This window comes from Lathyrus oleraceus, chromosome 6 (genome assembly GCF_024323335.1).
Source record: "Lathyrus oleraceus cultivar Zhongwan6 chromosome 6, CAAS_Psat_ZW6_1.0, whole genome shotgun sequence".
Taxonomy (NCBI): Eukaryota; Viridiplantae; Streptophyta; class Magnoliopsida; order Fabales; family Fabaceae; genus Lathyrus; species Lathyrus oleraceus.
Window position 1 is genome coordinate 372,546,020 of NC_066584.1, and position 18,484 is coordinate 372,564,503.

An 18,484-nucleotide genomic window follows, 5' to 3' on the forward strand; every position below is an offset into this window, starting at 1 on the left:
CCTTAACTGACTTGCTCAATATTTATCTGTTGCAGGGAGATGTTTTGAAAGTGAAAGTAAACAAATTAACATCAATAAAGACCCAACTCCCATACTCATATTATTCACTTCCTTATCCTGCACCCAAAAAAATACAAGATAGTGCAGAAAATCTTGGGGAAGTTCTATGTGGTCAGTTTCACATGTTAATTCTTGAATCTTTATCAATTTATAAGAAAGGAATTCTTAATGAAATATATAGATTTGGAAACATTTAACCTCGAATTGGTTAGCCACCATGTTGAAAGGGTAGTTAGTTAATGGATAATCACTCTTTAATTAATTTAATTAATTATATTTAATTGATTTAGTGGATTGTCATGTCCACAACTTCTAGAATCATATTGATTGTTATATTTTATGAAAAATGTAAAGGAAAACAAGAGATCAAATGACTGCCACTACATATTTTCTTTTAAAAGAAAACATAATAATAACGCAAAAAATAGTCAAAACTATAACAACATACAGAATCGCCTATATCTTCCTTTTGATGCAAAGTTCCTGTTAGCCTACATATCCATAATGAAATTGTTACTATGTGTCTGCAATCATATAACATCACACTGATATTGATAAGTCTGTAATAAAGAAAAATGTAAATCTATACCTATATATAAAATGGATATCCTTTGCAATACCTGATAAATTATTTTTTCAATTTTTTTTCGTAGAATTGATAAATATATGTTAAATTGTAATTAAAACATTTTATTCAATTTAAAATATTTATAATACAATTAAAATTAACGTATTATTAGTAAAGACAAATAATACTTTATGGGTCATTAACCGGTGTCCCACGACGGATTAAGAATTATAAATAAAAGAATATTATAAGTTCAGTACATTGAATAGACACGATATTCTTAAAAAAATTAATTAATTTGTTATATATATATATATATATATATATATATATATATATATATATATATATATAGATATAATATATATATATATATATATATATATATATATATATATATATATATATATATAAATATATCTATATATATATATATAAATAAATATCTATATATATACATATATATATATATATATATATATATATATATAAATATATATATATATATATATAACTATAAATATATATATATTAGAAAAAACATATATTTTTATTTTTAAAAACGGTTCAACTTACTTTTTAATGAATTTCTTAACTAATGCCCCTTATTAGCCTTTCCCACACTTTATAATTGAAAAATATATATTATGTTGTTCTTATTCGATTAGCTCATAGTGTAGTGATTGAGAATGTTTAGTACTTGGGGTTTGTATTGTGAAGATCTACTTGGGGTCTGTGTAGTGATTGAGAATGTTTAGTTGTTTAGTTGTTGGGGTCTGTATTAGCTATTATCAATTGGAATAAAATTTGGTGCCTTGCCTTTGTTTAAAAAAAAATCAATATTAAAAGATAAACATTAATATAAACTTTCCGATAAAATTACAGAATAAATGTAATGGATTCTTAAATTTCTGTCTCAAAACAAATTATACTATATAATATGTAAAAAAACAATTATGAAAAAATCCAGTTATATTTTATTTTTGTTAGAACATTAAATTAAAGAATGAAAATACTCATCTAAAATTTTAAAAATCATAATCAACCAACTAATAATAAATAAATAAATTATTAAGATGTAATGGCCAATTTTTTTTTATTGTTGTCGTCATTCATATATCCGGAATTCATTATTACCTGCATTTTGATTATTCTATGTAGTTTTCCCATCATTTAAACTATTTTATTTACAATTTTGTATAATCAATTTTGTGATATGTTTTTTCATATTTATTTTGCATTGCATTTTGACTTTGTTCTCTCTTATAGAATACAATTTTTTTTTAATTTTAATTTTACGGTAAAGATGAAGATGAAATAAATATTTTTGATACTGTGTAATACTTATGCATCTAAATATGAAAATAATTACCAAGTACATAGTATGAAAATAATTACCAAGTACACAATTTTTTAATTATATTGTGTTATTTATTTAAAAGAACTAACTAAAGATAAATTATGTCATCTATATATAGGTATAGATAACTTATAACATGCATAATTAATTTTATTTAGTCTATAATATGTAGTGATTGAAGAAGAAAATTTATATCAAATCATCTTCTGATGATATATCAGTTTTCGATCAATTGTTTTTGTAGAGGATTCGGTATAGTTTCCAGTTGACAATTACATTAATAAAATGGAAAATAATATCCGTCAAATATCAAGTCAACAACAGAGGTCAAGAAGGGCCGAAAATGAAAGGAAGAGGAGACAAAATATGAGCAACGAGCAGAGAGAAAACAATTTGTCAAGACGACGTGAAAATTATAGGCGGCGAAAAGAGCAAGAGAAACAAGCTCAAACATCTCGCCATATAAACAGTCAGTCGAGAGTTCCGTTTCAAAATTTTACAAATATGACTTTTCCAAGATCACACTTTCAAGGAACTCATGACAGTGAAGCCGGTCCAAGTAGAATTACACATGTTAATGATGTTGCACTTGGTTGGTGATGATCAATATATATATTATACGTTACATTTCATAATTTTGTTCGCTTTCGCCGTATCTTATTTTATGTATTTAAACTCGCAGATCGTAATTGTACATCACCTAATCAACAAAACATCACGAGTCAATCCGATACAGGTATAAGTGATATAGTTCTAAGTATGCGAGTATTAATTTTTACAAATGTATATATATTAATTATTTTTGTATCAGATGATATGGATGTTGATGAAGCTTTAGAGGATGCAGTAATATCATATGTTAACATGGATGCCAGAGAAAATGGTGCATTATCACGTCGTCCTCAAGGTATGTTCGTAAAAATTTTGCTTCAAATAAATGTAGCATTTGCTCATGTGGCGTAAAATTTCAAATCATGCAATATTAAAATATAATAATTTAGGCATCTTGCATATATTTTTTATTTGTATTTTAGATTTTAGATAATATTTAGTAATCAATATCAAACTCCTGCCTGTAGAATCAGGACATGCTTTTCGAGCAAAGCACAATATTGCTCGAAATTTCAAAAATAATATGATGATGGCAAAAGCCCGGTTGCCTCATCCATTTACCTGTAGACACTGCAATGCAAGATTGTTTCATCACGAATCACGTGATACGTGTTGTAATGGTGGAAAGGTATCATTCTCACGAGTTGATGCTCCTATAGTATTGCAACAATTATTTTTGGATGGTTCAGCTGAAGGAAAACATTTTAGGCAACATATTCGAAGTTATAACCATGTGGTTTCATTCACTTCAATTGGTGTTCATGTTGATGAGAAAATTCTTGCATCTGGTCGTGGTATATACACGTTTCGTGCTCAAGGTGCTTTTTACCATAACATAGGAGGTTTCTATCCAAATGAGGGTGTCAGACCGCGTTTCTTACAACTATACATCTACGACACCGATAACGAGCTACATAATAGAATGCAGGAAAATCCACAGCTGCACCAAAATGTAGTTCACAAATTACAGAAAATGCTCCATCAGTTTAATCCTTTTGTAATTAGGTTCAAGCAACTTTCAATACTTCCAAATATCAGTGAATGTAGCCTCATACTTAAAGAGCGTCCACGTAATCACCATCAATACAATCTTCCAACTGCTGAACAAGTTGCGGCAATTATTGTTGGATGTGATGCAGATTCTTTGGATTATGGAAGGGATATTAATGTCATTCGTTGTGATGGAAATCTCAAGAAAGTTCAAGAGACAAAGGGATATTATGATCCTTTGCAATACCCTGTATTGTTTCCATTTGGGACGCATGGTTGGGACATCAACACAACAAATTGCAATGGACGAAGAGTGTCATGTCGAGCATATTACAGTTACATGCTTCAAGTAAATTTGGATTAATTTTAGTAGATAATCTACTTAGCTTAGCGTTGTTTAAAAAACTTTACATTTAACACCGACATTTTTTTCAATCAACTGTAGATTCGCCCAAATGATCAATCAATGTTGTTAAATGCGGGTCGACTGTTGCAACAATATGTTGTAGACAATTATGTCAAAATTGAATCAGGGAGATTAAGGTGGATTAAAGAGCACCAAAGTGATATACGTTCTGAATTGTACCAAGGTTTACATGATGCTTTGCATGTTGGTGAAACTAATGCAGGTACAAATTCATATAGCATAAATATACAGTTTTTGATTAATAATTAGTTGTACTTCTAATGCTAATAATTCATATATTCTAATACTAATGCATTTCATGAATCATCGTAGAGAACATTGGAAAAAGAACAATATTGCCATCATCATTTATTGGCAGTCGTCGAGACATGACACAACGTTATGAAGATGGCATGGCTATTGTTCTTAATGGCGGTAAACCAGATATTTTTCTAACAATGACATGCAATCCTTCTTGGAGTGAGATAACATCAGAACTTTTGCCTTTTCAAACACCACAAGATCGTCCAGATTTGCTAACAAGAATATTTCGTTCGAAATTTGAGAAATTGAAGGATGATGTTATTAATAAAGGAGTCTTGGGTAAAGTTAAAAGCTACATGTATGTCACTGAATTTCAAAAGCGAGGACTGCCGCATGTGCATATGTTATTGGTCTTAGAAAGTAACGATAAGTTGCGTGACCCAAAAGATTATGATAGTATGGTAAGAGCAGAAATACCTAAATTAGAATGTGAACCACAGTTGCATGAAGCTGTTGTAAGACATATGATCCACGGACCTTGCGGCATAATCAACCGAAAGTCTCCATGTATGAAAGACGGACATTGTAAAAAAAGGTATCCCAAACAGTTCTTGGATGAAACACGTCAAGGCACTGACTCATATCCCGAGTATAGGAGAAGGTTTGATGAGTCTGTATCGTTAGGTAAAGATAGGTCTGTCGATAATAGATGGGTGGTTCCTTATAACCCTTGGTTACTGTTAAAGTATGACTGTCACATCAATGTAGAGATTTGCAGTAGCATTAAAAGTATCAAGTATCTATACAAATATGTGTACAAGGGCCCTGATCGTGTGGCTATGGAGGTTCATAAAGGATCATACATGGATGAAGTTCAGCAATATGTTGATGCAAGATGGATTTGTGCTCCCGAGGCACTATGGAAAATATTTTGATTCACTCTTTACCGATTATATCCTTCGGTTGAAAGATTGCAGATCCACTTGCCGAACCGCCATCAAGTGCGCTTTTATGATCATCAGCAAATTGCAGATGTGTTAAATAATGAACGCAACTCCAAAACAATGCTCACACAATTCTTTGCATTGAATCTACGAGATCCACAAGCAAGAAAGTATCTGTATAGAGAGATTCCAGAGCATTATTGTTGGAACAAGCGGGATATGAATGGCATCGTAGGCGATCAACAAGAAAAGTTATCGGGAGAATCTATATGGTATCACCTTCGGAGGGAGATAAGTTTTACTTGCGACTGTTGTTATCCCATGTCATAGGTCCAACCAGTTGGGAATATCTTCTTACAAATAATGGCATGACTTTCAGTACATTCAAAAGATCAGCCGAGGATAGGGGATTTCTAGAGACTGATCATAGTATTCGTGATTGTTTGGTTGAGGCTACGAGTCTCCGAATGCCATATGCTTTACGAAGGTTGTTCGTGACGATTTTAATATTTTGTGAACCTACTGATGTTAGAGGCCTTTGGAATGAGTTTTTTACACATATGGTAGAGGATTATCAAACAGCTAACAATGTTGTGGAATCAAACTTAACTAATATGTTGTTGAAGGACTTGAATGAACTCTTAAACCTGCACGGTAAAAAGATTGATGATTATGATCTCCCATATTTACCCCCTAATACAATAGACAGAGGTGCAGTTCCAAGTATCATACAAGAGGAGTTAGCGATTGATATCCCCAATGAAGATATTGAATCTATTGCTAAGTTAAATAATGATCAAATGATTGCATTCAACACCATTATGAATGTAATTGTTCAAAAACACAGTGGGGTATTTTTTGTTGATGGTCCAGGAGGAACAGGTAAAACATTCCTTTATAGAACATTAATGGCAAGTTTAAGAAGTAGAGGAGAAATTGTCTTAGCAACTGCATCATCTGGTATAGCTGCAACATTGTTACCCGGTGGTAGGACTGCACACTCTCGATTTAAGATACCTATTGATATTCAACCGAGTTCCATTTGTGGTATTGAAAAGCAAAAGGATCTTGCAAATCTCATTAGAGTTGCTGACGCAATAATTTGGGATGAAGCACCAATGACAAACAAAAATTGTTTGGAAGCCTTAGATCGATCATTACAAGACATTTGTAGCAACAGTGCTCCATTTGGTGGAAAAGTTCTGATCATTGGGGGGGGGGGGGGTTTTCGTCAAGTTCTTCCTGTTGTAAGAAAAGGTACTAAGGCACAAATGATTTCAGCGTGTATTGTTCAGTCTCATTTATGGAATCATACCAAGATTTTGCATTTGCGTCAAAATATGCGATCATTGCATGATCAAGAGTTTGCAGAATTTCTTATTCGCATTGGTGATGGTGTCGAACCTACCAAACCAGATGACATGGTGAGGCTACCTTTACATATTGCAATCCCATGGGAAGGTGAACATTCCATACAAGTACTTATCCAACATATTTTTCCTGATCTAGAATTGCATGGTTGGGATGCCCCATATATGGTACAAAGAGCTATTTTGACACCAACAAATGATGATGTCCAGAAATTGAATGATATGATTATCGATCAGTTTCCAGGAGAAGAACATAATTTGTTATCGTTTGACGAGGTTGAAGGAGATAATCATAATTTATACCAGCAAGAATTCTTAAACTCAATTGCACAAGGTAGTTTGCCACCTCATATTCTAAAGATAAAAAAGGGTGCACCATTGATGTTGTTACGAAATCTAGATCCTAGATATGGATTGTGTAATGGGACCCGGTTATTATGTCGTGGTTTATTTATGAATATGTTGGATGTGGAAATCCTGACAGGAAGCAACGCAGGAAAACGTGCTTTTTTGCCTAGAATTAAAATAAAAACATCTGCAAGTGATGGACTGCCTTTTGTCCTTAGTAGAAAGCAGTTCCCTGTGCGACTAAGTTTTGCAATTACAATAAATAAATCACAAGGACAAACCATTCCAAATGTTGGAATATATCTTCCACGACATGTTTTTAGTCATGGACAGTTATATGTGGCTTTATCCAGGGGTGTTTCACAGACTACAACAAGAGTTTTAACCAGGGAAGGAAAATTGAAAGGAGAAGATGGTGACTACACAAAAAATGTAGTCTACAAACAAATTCTTTTATCGCATCCGCAGGTATTTATTAAGTACATTGAAAAAATTGCTCACACGTTGATTCCCATTTTGGTTACACGACATACCAAGCTTATATTGTATTATTTATATCATAGAATAGATAGATAATAACTAAATATAATTTTCTTTTGCTTTAATATACAGCCAAACTAGAACACGATGAAATCTTCCAATTATGTAGGGAGTTGAGACGAAAGAATGTTGAAACTTGCTTCGACATGAAAGTAAGTTATACTTAATCATTTATTTTATGCTTTTATGTTAGATATAAATGGGGTGATAGTTATTCTCACTATTCTTATGCAATAAATTTTAGATAACAGACTTTGAAGATAAATGGAACACGTGGAAGGATGAACAAAGTATTTCATCCATCGGCAAACTCGACAATAAGGTGTATTTATCTTTTCCGTAATACGTATGGAAAAAATTCTTGCACTTTCATCACTCTTTCACTAACATTTTTATCATCCTCATTGAAACAGGTCAAACGTTTGAAAATTTACTCCATCGGTTGGAGCTCCACGGTGATAACAGATAAAACACAACTTTGGAAAATGGTGAAAAGAGAAATAATATCTCAAAGAATGGAGAGGTTTTTATTTAATTCATTTAAGAATATATTTACTCTAGATTATTTTTGAATGCATGAATTTAACTGTTATTTGTGGTTTATATAAATAAAACCATATATATTTACTAACTTCATTGTTTTCCTTATTTACCAGAAATCCAGGTAATTCAGAAACAAGTCATAATTGTTGTTCTACGAAATCTAGACTAAAACAAAGTATCTCCATTCTCCAGGTATTATTTGAGTCGCAATAAACCATATTATATTCAAACGAGTCAAGTGTTCTGAATGTATTTCTTTTATAATATGACATTTCATCATGTATTTGTAGTTTTTTAAATCTCAAGAGCGCATTGATAAAGGGATGTACGAAGAATTGATTCGAATCTTTATAAGGTAAGCAAAAGCTATATTACACTACTTACTATTATTTTTACTATCTTTTTCTTTAAAAAAAGTCTAATTTAAGAGTCTTACATTTTTTCTATACTACGGAAAACAATTGTAGGGAAAAAGAAAATAATTCGAATAGAGATTTCATGTTCGGCATTCCTCTTAAAGAACGTCATTGATTACACAGTATCAATATTACTTTGCATGTTTCGATATAATTTTGAATATCTTTATTTACCGTTTTCAAAATGTATTAATATTATTTTTAATGCGACCTACAGTAAAAACCTCATAAAAAGAAAACAAATATTTATTTTCCTCTACGCTGTGCGCATTAAAAAAAGCGGACAGACGGGCACGGGAGTGCCCGTCTGAACGCTAGTATATACTAATATGAATTGTTGAAAATTCGACGTGAGACTTTAATCGTAGATGCAACAACCATAAATCAAGAGGCAATATAGTTTATTAATCCATCCAATCTCACCATCCATGGTAATCCCTGAAACAATTTGAACAACCATATTCCCCATAAAATGCACACCAAAATCTAAGGAAAGAGCCATCTATCTCTCTCTAACATGGATGGAGAGATGTTGCATGGGTTAATAAACTGCATTGCCTCTTGATTTGTGGTTGCTGCATGTCCTAACATTGAATTTTCAACAACTAATATTAGTGTTTATAAAGCTCTTTCACGTTGTAATATTGATCATAATTTTTTTTGGATATTGAGTTGTTGATGTGAAGAACATGGGTTTTAGACCTCAATATATCTTTATTTATAATAATTAACTTTTGAATAAATTTTAAGAAAATAACTAAAATAATTAATAACATTTAATTATTAAATTTTTTAATTAAAAAATTAAAAGAAATATATATTTTTTAATTTGTAAATATTTTATGATATGTGTCAAAATAAAATCTACTTTTAATGATGTGTCACGACATATTTTAGACCATGTTACATCCATAAAAGTGAAGAGGATTAATGGTCCGTTTATTTTAACATTTTTTTAAAATAATTTTTATAATAAATATATTTTGATATAAAAAAAATTTTCCAAAAAAAAATTCATAAATATTTGGTTTAAATAGTTATTCTTAAAATATAATTTTAGATATTTTATCATTTTATCAAAAAAATATTGATATTAAAATTTTAAAAAATTATTTAATTTTTAAACTATTTTAAATAACTTTTTATAAAAATTATTTTTAAAATAATTTTTTTTGAAAAAATTGTAATTTTGGCTATACTTTATCAAAATTAATCTTTTAATTTATAAAAAATAAATTAAAAAAAAATTATAATATTTTAAAAAACATTTTTGTAAAATTCATTTTCAAAAACACAAAAAAAAATTATTTTTTAAAACTAAAATATACTGATCCTAAAAAAATTTAAAAACTAATTATGAAGAGATAAAAAATCTGTTTTTTAAATGGACTTAAACGTAAAAAATATAAAAAAAAAATGAAAAATACATTTAAAACCAACATATTTTTTTTTAAATTGTTTAAAATATTTTTCTTCAAAAAATACTTGTCAAAAACTCAAAACTATTTAAAGATGGATGAAATATACGTAATAAAATCAGCTTAAAATAAATTTTAAAGAATCCATACTATAATAAAATCGGCTTAAAATTGGGTATATAAATAAAGTTTATTGATAGTAATAGTGCACTGTAAAAAAATATTACATATATATTCAATCAAAATATTTTAAAGTATCAAATTATATAAATAATTTAAAATTTAATAGGAGGATATATAGTTGTCATCGATGAACAGTGTAGAAATAATTTACATAATGAATGCACTATCCCTTTTCTCATATAAATATCTAATTAATATCTTGGTTACTATATTTTTGGTATATAAGTCTATGTTATTAATTCTAAAAATTAACTTTAATTCATAAAAAAATAAATTAATTTTAAAAATATGTATATTTATTTTATTAATTTAGTTTAAAATTATAGTAATGAATAGTTTCACTTCTGGTATGAAATGGAGAGAATTGTTGTAAAAACAAAACACTGCTGTAGTGGGCTGTAAGAAAAACAAAACAAAACCTCTCCTGTAATTTTTCTTATATCATCTTCAAATCTGAAAATGGAATACTTCATTGCTGTAGACACCAAGCCCCTCTCCTGCAGGCTTCAGATAACTTCGTTCACTTCGTGATCTTTCGTTAACCTTTTTCTCATGAATTTCTTCAAATCCGTTTTCTCCGATGATCCAGATCCTCCTCAACCCGAACCCAACGATTCAGATCCCAATCCCAATTCCGGCGCCGACGACGCTTGGAACTTTGGTGGACTCATCAAAACCCTCACATCCAAATCCGAATCCATAATCGAGACTTATCGTCGTGATCTACAGGAATTCAGCACCGGCTTGAAGAGCGAGATCGAAGTTGCTCAAGATTCGGTTGGTGAGATCGGTAGCACCGTCATTAAATCAACTGCTCAGATCATATCTCAAGGTAAGGAAGCCATCCTTGCTGTTAACCTCGATTCAGATTCTGATAATGGTACCACCACGGCGAGTCGCGATTCGAGCCGATTGGATTCGAAGCGATATAGTAGGTTTGATGCCCAGGTTGGTGCTATTCAGGGGGATGTTAGCACTTACACTGAGGTGCCTGAGGATTTGAACGAATTCAATGAGTGGAAATTAGGGTTTGCACTGGATGGGAGAAGTGATGAAATGGAGAGTCTTTTTAGAGAGAATGATGCAATGGAGAGTGTTTATAAAAAGGTTGTTCCAAATGCTGTTGATCATGAAACTTTCTGGTATAGGTATTATTATAAGGTTTATAGACTCAAGAAAGCTGAAGATGTTAGGGCTAGGCTTGTTAGAAGAATATCCAGGGAAGAGGAGGATTTGAGTTGGGATGTTGAAGATGATGAGGAGGAGAATGAAGGTGAAGTTAAACCAGAGATTGTGATCAATAAGGAAATTGGTGGTGAAAATTTGGGGAAAAGTGTAGATACTGATTTGAAAATTGGTGCATCTAGCTCTGGTGCTAGTGATGAGAAGAGATTGAGTGTGGAAGTAGAAAAGAGAGACAATTCGATGCAAAGCAATGAACATGGTAATGAGATGGTTAAGTCTGTTGAAGAATCACCTGTTGTTGAGAAAGCTGAAGTTGTTCATGAGATGGGTGGTGGAAGTGAGGAAAAGAATGAGGATGGCGGCGTTGATAAAGCATCAAAGTTGGAAATGGGCGATGATGCTGCAAATAAGGATGGTTCGGCGGCTGCGTCCAATGAGAAAGTGGTAATACTGGAAACGAAGGCTTCTGATGTAAAATCTCCGGGTAAGAATAATGAGTCATCAGTGGTTGAGAGTCAGCCCATGGAAAATGAGGAGGAAGAGGATCTTGGGTGGGATGATATAGAGGATCTTAGCAGTATTGATGATAAGAAAGCAGCTCAATCTGAGAGTCAGGGTGGTAGCACCAGCAAGGTTGATTTGCTGAAGCGCCTTAGTACTGCAGAGGAAGAGGAAGACTTGAGTTGGGACATTGAGGATGACGACGACGAGCCTGTTAAACCTTGACATATTTGATTCATTCTGTTCTGATTTCTTTAAAAAAATATATGTGCATTTTTATCAAAAAGAAATTTGCATGTTTTTATTTATTTATTTGTTGAACTAAGATAGAAGTAATGTTGTGAATTTGTGATATGATTTCTATACCTGAAATGCATGAAAAGCATCTTTTTCTGTAGTATTGTTGAGCGGTATCTTTTATTTGATTTATACCTTAGTTGTTGTGTAATTATAAGTTCCCCTCCAATTCCATTGATCACCTTGAATTATTTTACAACTTAGTCGCCTCTGTGTAATTGCATCAGCTTTTAATATTAAGCCTAAGAAAAAGATTGATGCATTTTTGAACAATTTCCATACCATATTTATCTTGCTTTCCTTTCAGTAGTTTCCTTGGCTGACTCCATACAAAATTGGTTACATAAACTATGCAAATAGAAAGTTCATTTCAGAACAATCTAAACTAACTCCCTCTTTTTCTACCCTTCAATGATTCAATTTCCTTATCATATGGCATCTTCTGGGATTGGTCAAGGTAGGGTTTATGGCCTGTAAATGGACATTGAGTGTGTTAAAATATTTAGACATGCCTAAATTACATACTGACATTAGAAGATATTGTCAATTCAATCCCCGAGCTGAAGTTGTCAATAGTGTTATCTTCAATTTGTCTACCAATGATCACATTAGGTGCCTGGTTGCTGCAAGGCCTCAATTGGTGCTATAGTTCTGAGTCATATAACTGTTTTATGGGAAATGAATTGAATCCATTTTATGAAAGCATGTATCTTCTAAGCTACAACTGCTTCAACCAGCTACAATGAAGACTGAATTAAGTATTTCAAGTCACATTAACCAGCTACAATGAAGCCTGAATTATGTATTTCAAGTCACACTAAACAAATTGTCTAAATATTATAAGGAGTAATCATTCAAAGCTGCATTCTATTGGTGTTTATGACTTTTTGCAGATGATATAACAAAAATATGGATTATTACAGGCCTTATACTTATAGCTATGGCAGGTTTGAGCTCTTGACTTTGATTTATGTGTCTACTTCTATTTCATTGTTCGTGTTAGCTGATTGGGCGGGATCATTTGATGCTAAAAAATAAGGTTACTAAATGTACTGGGTTCTCAATTTCTCATGCTCTATTATCAGAAAGTAAGATGAATAATAATCAAATTGAAACAAAATGAATGAACACATTTTCTGCAGTTCTCCCTAGAATGAAGTAGCTAAATTCAAAATTGAAAATGTCAGATAGCAGTCTCTCATACTTCTAAGGAGATGAGGTCTTTGTCACAGTAGGTAAACGAAAACCCAATTTTGGAGTTAGCAACAAAGAGGGAAAACAATCCACCAGAAATACTTAGAAGAATACTTACTTCTGAGATATGGCTAATAGTCCATATAGATCTAAAAAGCAGTTAAAACAGTCCACCCAAAAAACTGAACTTGAAATATAACATATCAAATAGAATCATAAATAAATAACTAAGCATCCCAATGACGATTTGATTCGCCTAAGAAGATGGTTAACTTAAAATATCATTCTTACAAACTGATATATCAGAGATAATTCACACTCTTCAATTTTTAAAGCTCGACTATTCTACTAAAGCTCTTACCTTGACAAACATAAAAAAACCGCTGTGAACTCCACCAGAAACTACTCTATTCAGGAGGGGGAAAAGTGGAAGAAAGGGTGTGAAAAAAGAGAAGTAAAAAAGAACCAAACTTTTGCAGCAGCTCCTGGGGTGGGACCCTGTTTGTACAACAAAATGAAAGCTCCAGGGTGCAGAGCAAATAACTGGGGCTGAAAGCCACCTATCATGTTTCACATGTCTTTGAACCCAAGGCTGCTTCAAAACCAAATTTGTTCTCATCCTTCAACACAAATGCTAGGTTCAGAAGTGGACTCTCCAATGTGTGGTTCAACGGGAGAAGGCAATGCTAGAAGCCTTCCCTTTTGTGCCCGTGGTGGAAGATGCTTTGCAGGTTTTCTGGACGGAACATTCCAGGGCAAGAAGACTCCAGTACCACCACCAGCAAGTTTGCGGGGATTCAATGCCATAGGACGCATAGGGGTCAGCATCATCACTGGGCCGGGAAGCATTCCCCATTTGGGCATCATCATGTCCATACCCTCATAGGTGCAACTTAGAGCTCCATTTGGCAATGCATATGGGTTAGCAATGGCAGGTTGCCACAGAGTCATTGAGCTTGTCATGGCAGGAGTTGGTGATTGGCATTGATTTGAGTCTGGCCTCACTCTAAAGAAGGTGATGCTCACCCTTCTGTTAGGAGATGGGCACATTACATGCCTGGCCATGTCAGCACTGTTTCCTCTCATCACTACAAGCGACCTGTAAAGCCAAGTCATTATTCAACAGTTAGTATTATTATATATGATTGGCTCGATTTACTTGCAGAGACATTAAAAAAAAAATATCTCAGCAGGTAATGAGATATTCAGCAATATAAATTGATGCTTGAGCTGAGAGCTGAGAACATTAATAAGGCTATTGATAATGTAAACTAGGTTCCATTTCAACTACAAACTAGCCATTGATATTTTCGAGATGCAAACAATCTATTTTTGTCCCTAGCTTGAGTGCCTCCAAGTTTGTCTGATATTCAAGAAAAACAAAAAACAAAATGACAAGTACAAAAGCAATATCTAACCCAATAGTATGCATATTATATGAAGCACATAATTGCATCCTCTAAAATGCTAGCACTTCATATTATTCACTTACATCAGTCCTATCAATGTTGAACGTACTTCTTCCATTGATTCCAGCACTGTGCTAGAATCTTAATTAATAAATGGAAGATTAGGACTGCAAAGAGAATAAGTTCTTTGATATGTACCCCTTCTTCAGTGAGAGCATGAGTGGTCCCTTGTAGTTCCCGTCATTTTCACTCATAAGGATACGCCCAAAAGCCATGGTTGATTCAGAGAGAAGAAGAGTGGTCACAGGTTGATCCAGATGTGGTGGTTTCAGGAATGGCTGAGAATACTCCCCCTAAACAAATTATAAAGTTGTATAAATATTGCCAAATGGATATTTCATTGAACACTACAAATTATCACAGTACCAATTTAACTACTACACGTAGAATAACCTAAGAGGAAGTGTAATAGTGCAAAATTTACCTCTTCAAAAAAGTTGATGATACAACCATTTGGTCTTTTGTACTCTGGAAGTAAGTGCCATTGAATAAAGTGATCAATGACACGTTGCAGAAGTGCTGGAATTGGCTCTATATTATCTAAACACAAAAATCCAATCATAAGAATCTAAACTAGAGACATGCTTATGTTAGGCAAAGTGAAACTACTTATAAATCACACTTTCTTTCAATAAATTCTTCTTACTTTTTGTGTCTTCCTTTATCTGTCCAAATATTGGAACACCCAGCTGAATCAGCTCTCTCTTGTTACCTTTTATCTGTTTGTTGAATAGTATAAAAGTTTCACCTACAAGTATGCAAGAGAGGTAGCAGTTTAAGAAATATTTGATTCATTATACAACCGCACAAATAAATTGTAGCAGTTTAACAAATAATTTGTCTTTGTCTAAAAAAGTGAGAACCAAAAAATTATCATGAATTAAAATTCTAGACACACACAAAGTTCAACATTGGATTACCAGACAGTTCTCCGTTCTGACCAGCAGTATGGATCTCATCCACAAAATCTGACAGCTTGCACAATTCTGAATCAGTGAAAACGTCTTCATATAACTTCAACCCTTTCACAACATTCACCTGCCAATTGCAATCAGCTGTTAATCAGAAGTATTGCATTTGTAAAGAATGTATTTTAAACTTGTGAAATAAAGAATGAACTTGCCATATGCCCCTTCACTGACTCCTTTGCTGAGAAACCTTTTGTCAATTTAAACTGTGAAGCACGTCCTTCACACTCTTCATGATTGGAACATATATCACTGTTCATCGAACTAGTTTGATTTTCTAGAGACCCTGCATATAAAAATCCCTTCAAATTTTATAACCTTCAGTAAAAGACAACAAATTTCTATCCTAAAGCAACGCATTCACAGATACAGTTGAGAAATTACTACCCTCTTTTAGTATTATACTAGTATACTACACAGCATATGCCATGATCCCCAAAATATCTCATCTTTTTGTACTTATATGATTTAGTCACTCCTGGAATTACCATTAACAGAGTATTTTAGCTGAAAATTTATTGTGTAACACATTTCAAGATTGTGATTATTGAGAAACACTTGTCCTTTTGCTACAAAGTGGCGTCCACCACCAATGTGAACCCAGGCACTACCATTAGTTACATGTCTGTTTCAGAATTAATGCATCAAACTGACCCTACATGTCTTTTTCCTCCCATTTTATGTTTCAGCATAGAGGCTGCTACAAACTTCTTCATTAAAAAAATTTGAAGTTAAAAATTTGTATTAATTAAAATAACACTAATATCCATTTTACAACCTTCTATGAGAGAATTTGAACTCTATATTTGAAGTTGTAAATTTAAACTCAACATCAACATCAACACTACTATGAACTCTAACTCTTAACGTGTGATAGCAATAGCATATTCTTCTTCACCTAGTAATATACTCTTCGTAGAAAAATAACTTGACTTGGGCACCCAAGTTTTGACCCACCAACCCAAAGGAACCATAACCAAGTGAGGTCACCAACACATCATGTAGTCGCCTCTGTGTGGTGGTCCCGCCGGCTCAAATAACAAATCATTGCAGACACTTTATAGTTTCTAGATCCAAAACTTCAACCTTAACATAGTGCTGTATTTGTCCTGTCACTTCCTAGTCCCCAACTAACCACCATGACCCTCAACCTCAACTCACACACACCAACCTTTTTCTTTCTTTTCTCATAACTTCTTGTTTTCAAAACGTTAAACCCACTTAGTAATATTATCAACCACATGCAATGCGTGTAATTAATTACTTTATTTTACTAGTACCCAAAAAAAATCCTTATTTTACAATTAAAACAAAAACTCCTAATACAAGCAATAACAAAAATACGGGTTCATGAAAATCATGAAACTGAATCTAGAAGTCAGAAATTTTACTTCAAATAACAAAAACAAATTCCAACCTCAAATTTGATGACAGATCAATACAGAAATTTCTTTTTCCAAAATTTGAAACCCAAAAAACAACGACAAAATAAAGAATTAAAAAAAAAACGCTCCTTTAAAAAACAGATACTCCTACATAATAAAGTCGCTGTTTATTTTTTATTTCAACGAAAAGGTAAAAAAAATATTAAATAAACTTAGTGTAAAAAAAGTAATAATACTTTATTTTTTCACGTAAATAAACAAATAGAAAAAAAAACTCTTCCATTTCCCAATGTTTCTTATAAAAAAAACAAAAATAAATTATAGGAAAATATTTTAGCATCCCGAAAAACACAAATCCGTGAAGAATTTACACAAAATTAGAACATCGGAAAATTTTAAGAAATGAAACAAAATTAGTATGATTGAAGATTAAAAAAACAAAAAGAAAGAAAAATGATGTAACTCTGTAATTAATAATTTATAATATGAATTTAATTTACCTGAATCAGTAATCTCACTCTCAGGAGAATCATACTCTTCGTGTTCATTACCACCGTCGATAACTTTCTCCTCTGTTTTCCGTTCCTCCTCCTCCGCGACGACGTCGTTTTCATTAACCACCTCCTCAACGGTATTTTTCTTCTCCGCGACAATTTTAAGCTGAAGAGCGACATCAGCAATGGAGTGATACTTCTGCATCTGAAGGATTTGGATCCAATGGAGTCTCCGACGGTGAATAGCCGCGAAAACAGAGCTGTAATCCGCGGCAGAGGAAAGGTGAGAGAGATGAGAACAGAGAGCATCGATAATCGCGTTGGCAGCAGCAAACTCGCCGTGAAACCAAGCGAGAATAGCGTCTTTGGCAAATGAATCAGAGACGAGCATTGGCGGTGGTGGTTGAAGAGGAACGGTTGTTGGAGCGGTAGTTGATGTAGGACCGGCCGCCATGGAAGGAAGAAAGAGAATTGCGAGTGATGTGTGATCCGAGATATCGGGAAAAACAATGGCGTTCTTCCGAAATCTCGATTTGGAATTTTCACAGAAAGAATCACAAGACAGGTTGATATTAAAAAGAGGAAGAGAAAAGGGGGTTTAGAATGATGCTGATGATGATGATATGATATGAAGGTGGCTTCTCATGGTATGATATATGGCATACTCTGTGCCCACTTCAATTTATTTCTATACAGAGTTCTTTTTTAACGTGGCACTATCACACACCATTTGACGTGGCTAATTTAATATTATAGGAATCAATTTTTTTTTGCTTGCTTTTGTTTTTAATACTTTAAGAAAAAAGTCATTACTCTTGTGAGATGAGAATCACTTTATGAGTTGGGGCAACTTGTTTTATGCCATGGCAAATGTGATTTAATGCTGGTATTTATTAAACACTTTATTTTTCAACCAGTAGTTCACAAAAATGTTTAGTAAATGGACACCATCAATAGTTATGTCATTTT

The 18,484-nt window shown here is 32.8% G+C and overlaps 4 protein-coding genes across 4 annotated transcripts; 3 read left to right on the plus strand and 1 right to left on the minus strand.

Annotated features, from left to right (window-relative positions):
- Positions 1 to 2,273: 2,273 nt before the first annotated feature.
- On the plus strand, positions 2,274 to 5,195 carry LOC127095707 (uncharacterized). Its single transcript, XM_051034358.1, has 6 exons — positions 2,274 to 2,580; positions 2,671 to 2,724; positions 2,800 to 2,895; positions 3,068 to 3,939; positions 4,036 to 4,219; positions 4,330 to 5,195. The coding sequence occupies exons 1-6, from the start codon at positions 2,274 to 2,276 to the stop codon at positions 5,193 to 5,195; spliced, it is 2,379 nt and encodes a 792-aa protein (XP_050890315.1).
- Positions 5,196 to 5,473: 278 nt separating this feature from the next.
- LOC127095708 (uncharacterized) lies at positions 5,474 to 8,536 on the plus strand. The gene is made up of 7 exons (XM_051034359.1): positions 5,474 to 7,086; positions 7,141 to 7,390; positions 7,707 to 7,784; positions 7,876 to 7,985; positions 8,119 to 8,197; positions 8,296 to 8,360; positions 8,473 to 8,536. The coding sequence occupies exons 1-7, from the start codon at positions 5,474 to 5,476 to the stop codon at positions 8,534 to 8,536; spliced, it is 2,259 nt and encodes a 752-aa protein (XP_050890316.1).
- Positions 8,537 to 10,373: 1,837 nt separating this feature from the next.
- LOC127090966 (uncharacterized) lies at positions 10,374 to 12,105 on the plus strand. Its single transcript, XM_051029451.1, has one exon. The coding sequence runs from the start codon at positions 10,575 to 10,577 to the stop codon at positions 11,931 to 11,933; it is 1,359 nt and encodes a 452-aa protein (XP_050885408.1). The 5' UTR covers positions 10,374 to 10,574; the 3' UTR covers positions 11,934 to 12,105.
- Positions 12,106 to 13,382: 1,277 nt separating this feature from the next.
- On the minus strand, positions 13,383 to 18,206 carry LOC127090965 (RNA demethylase ALKBH10B). The gene is made up of 7 exons (XM_051029450.1): positions 17,522 to 18,206; positions 15,792 to 15,922; positions 15,589 to 15,706; positions 15,315 to 15,416; positions 15,093 to 15,208; positions 14,807 to 14,961; positions 13,383 to 14,298 (listed from the first exon to the last, which is right to left on the minus strand). The coding sequence occupies exons 1-7, from the start codon at positions 17,967 to 17,969 to the stop codon at positions 13,815 to 13,817; spliced, it is 1,554 nt and encodes a 517-aa protein (XP_050885407.1). The 5' UTR covers positions 17,970 to 18,206; the 3' UTR covers positions 13,383 to 13,814.
- Positions 18,207 to 18,484: the final 278 nt, after the last annotated feature.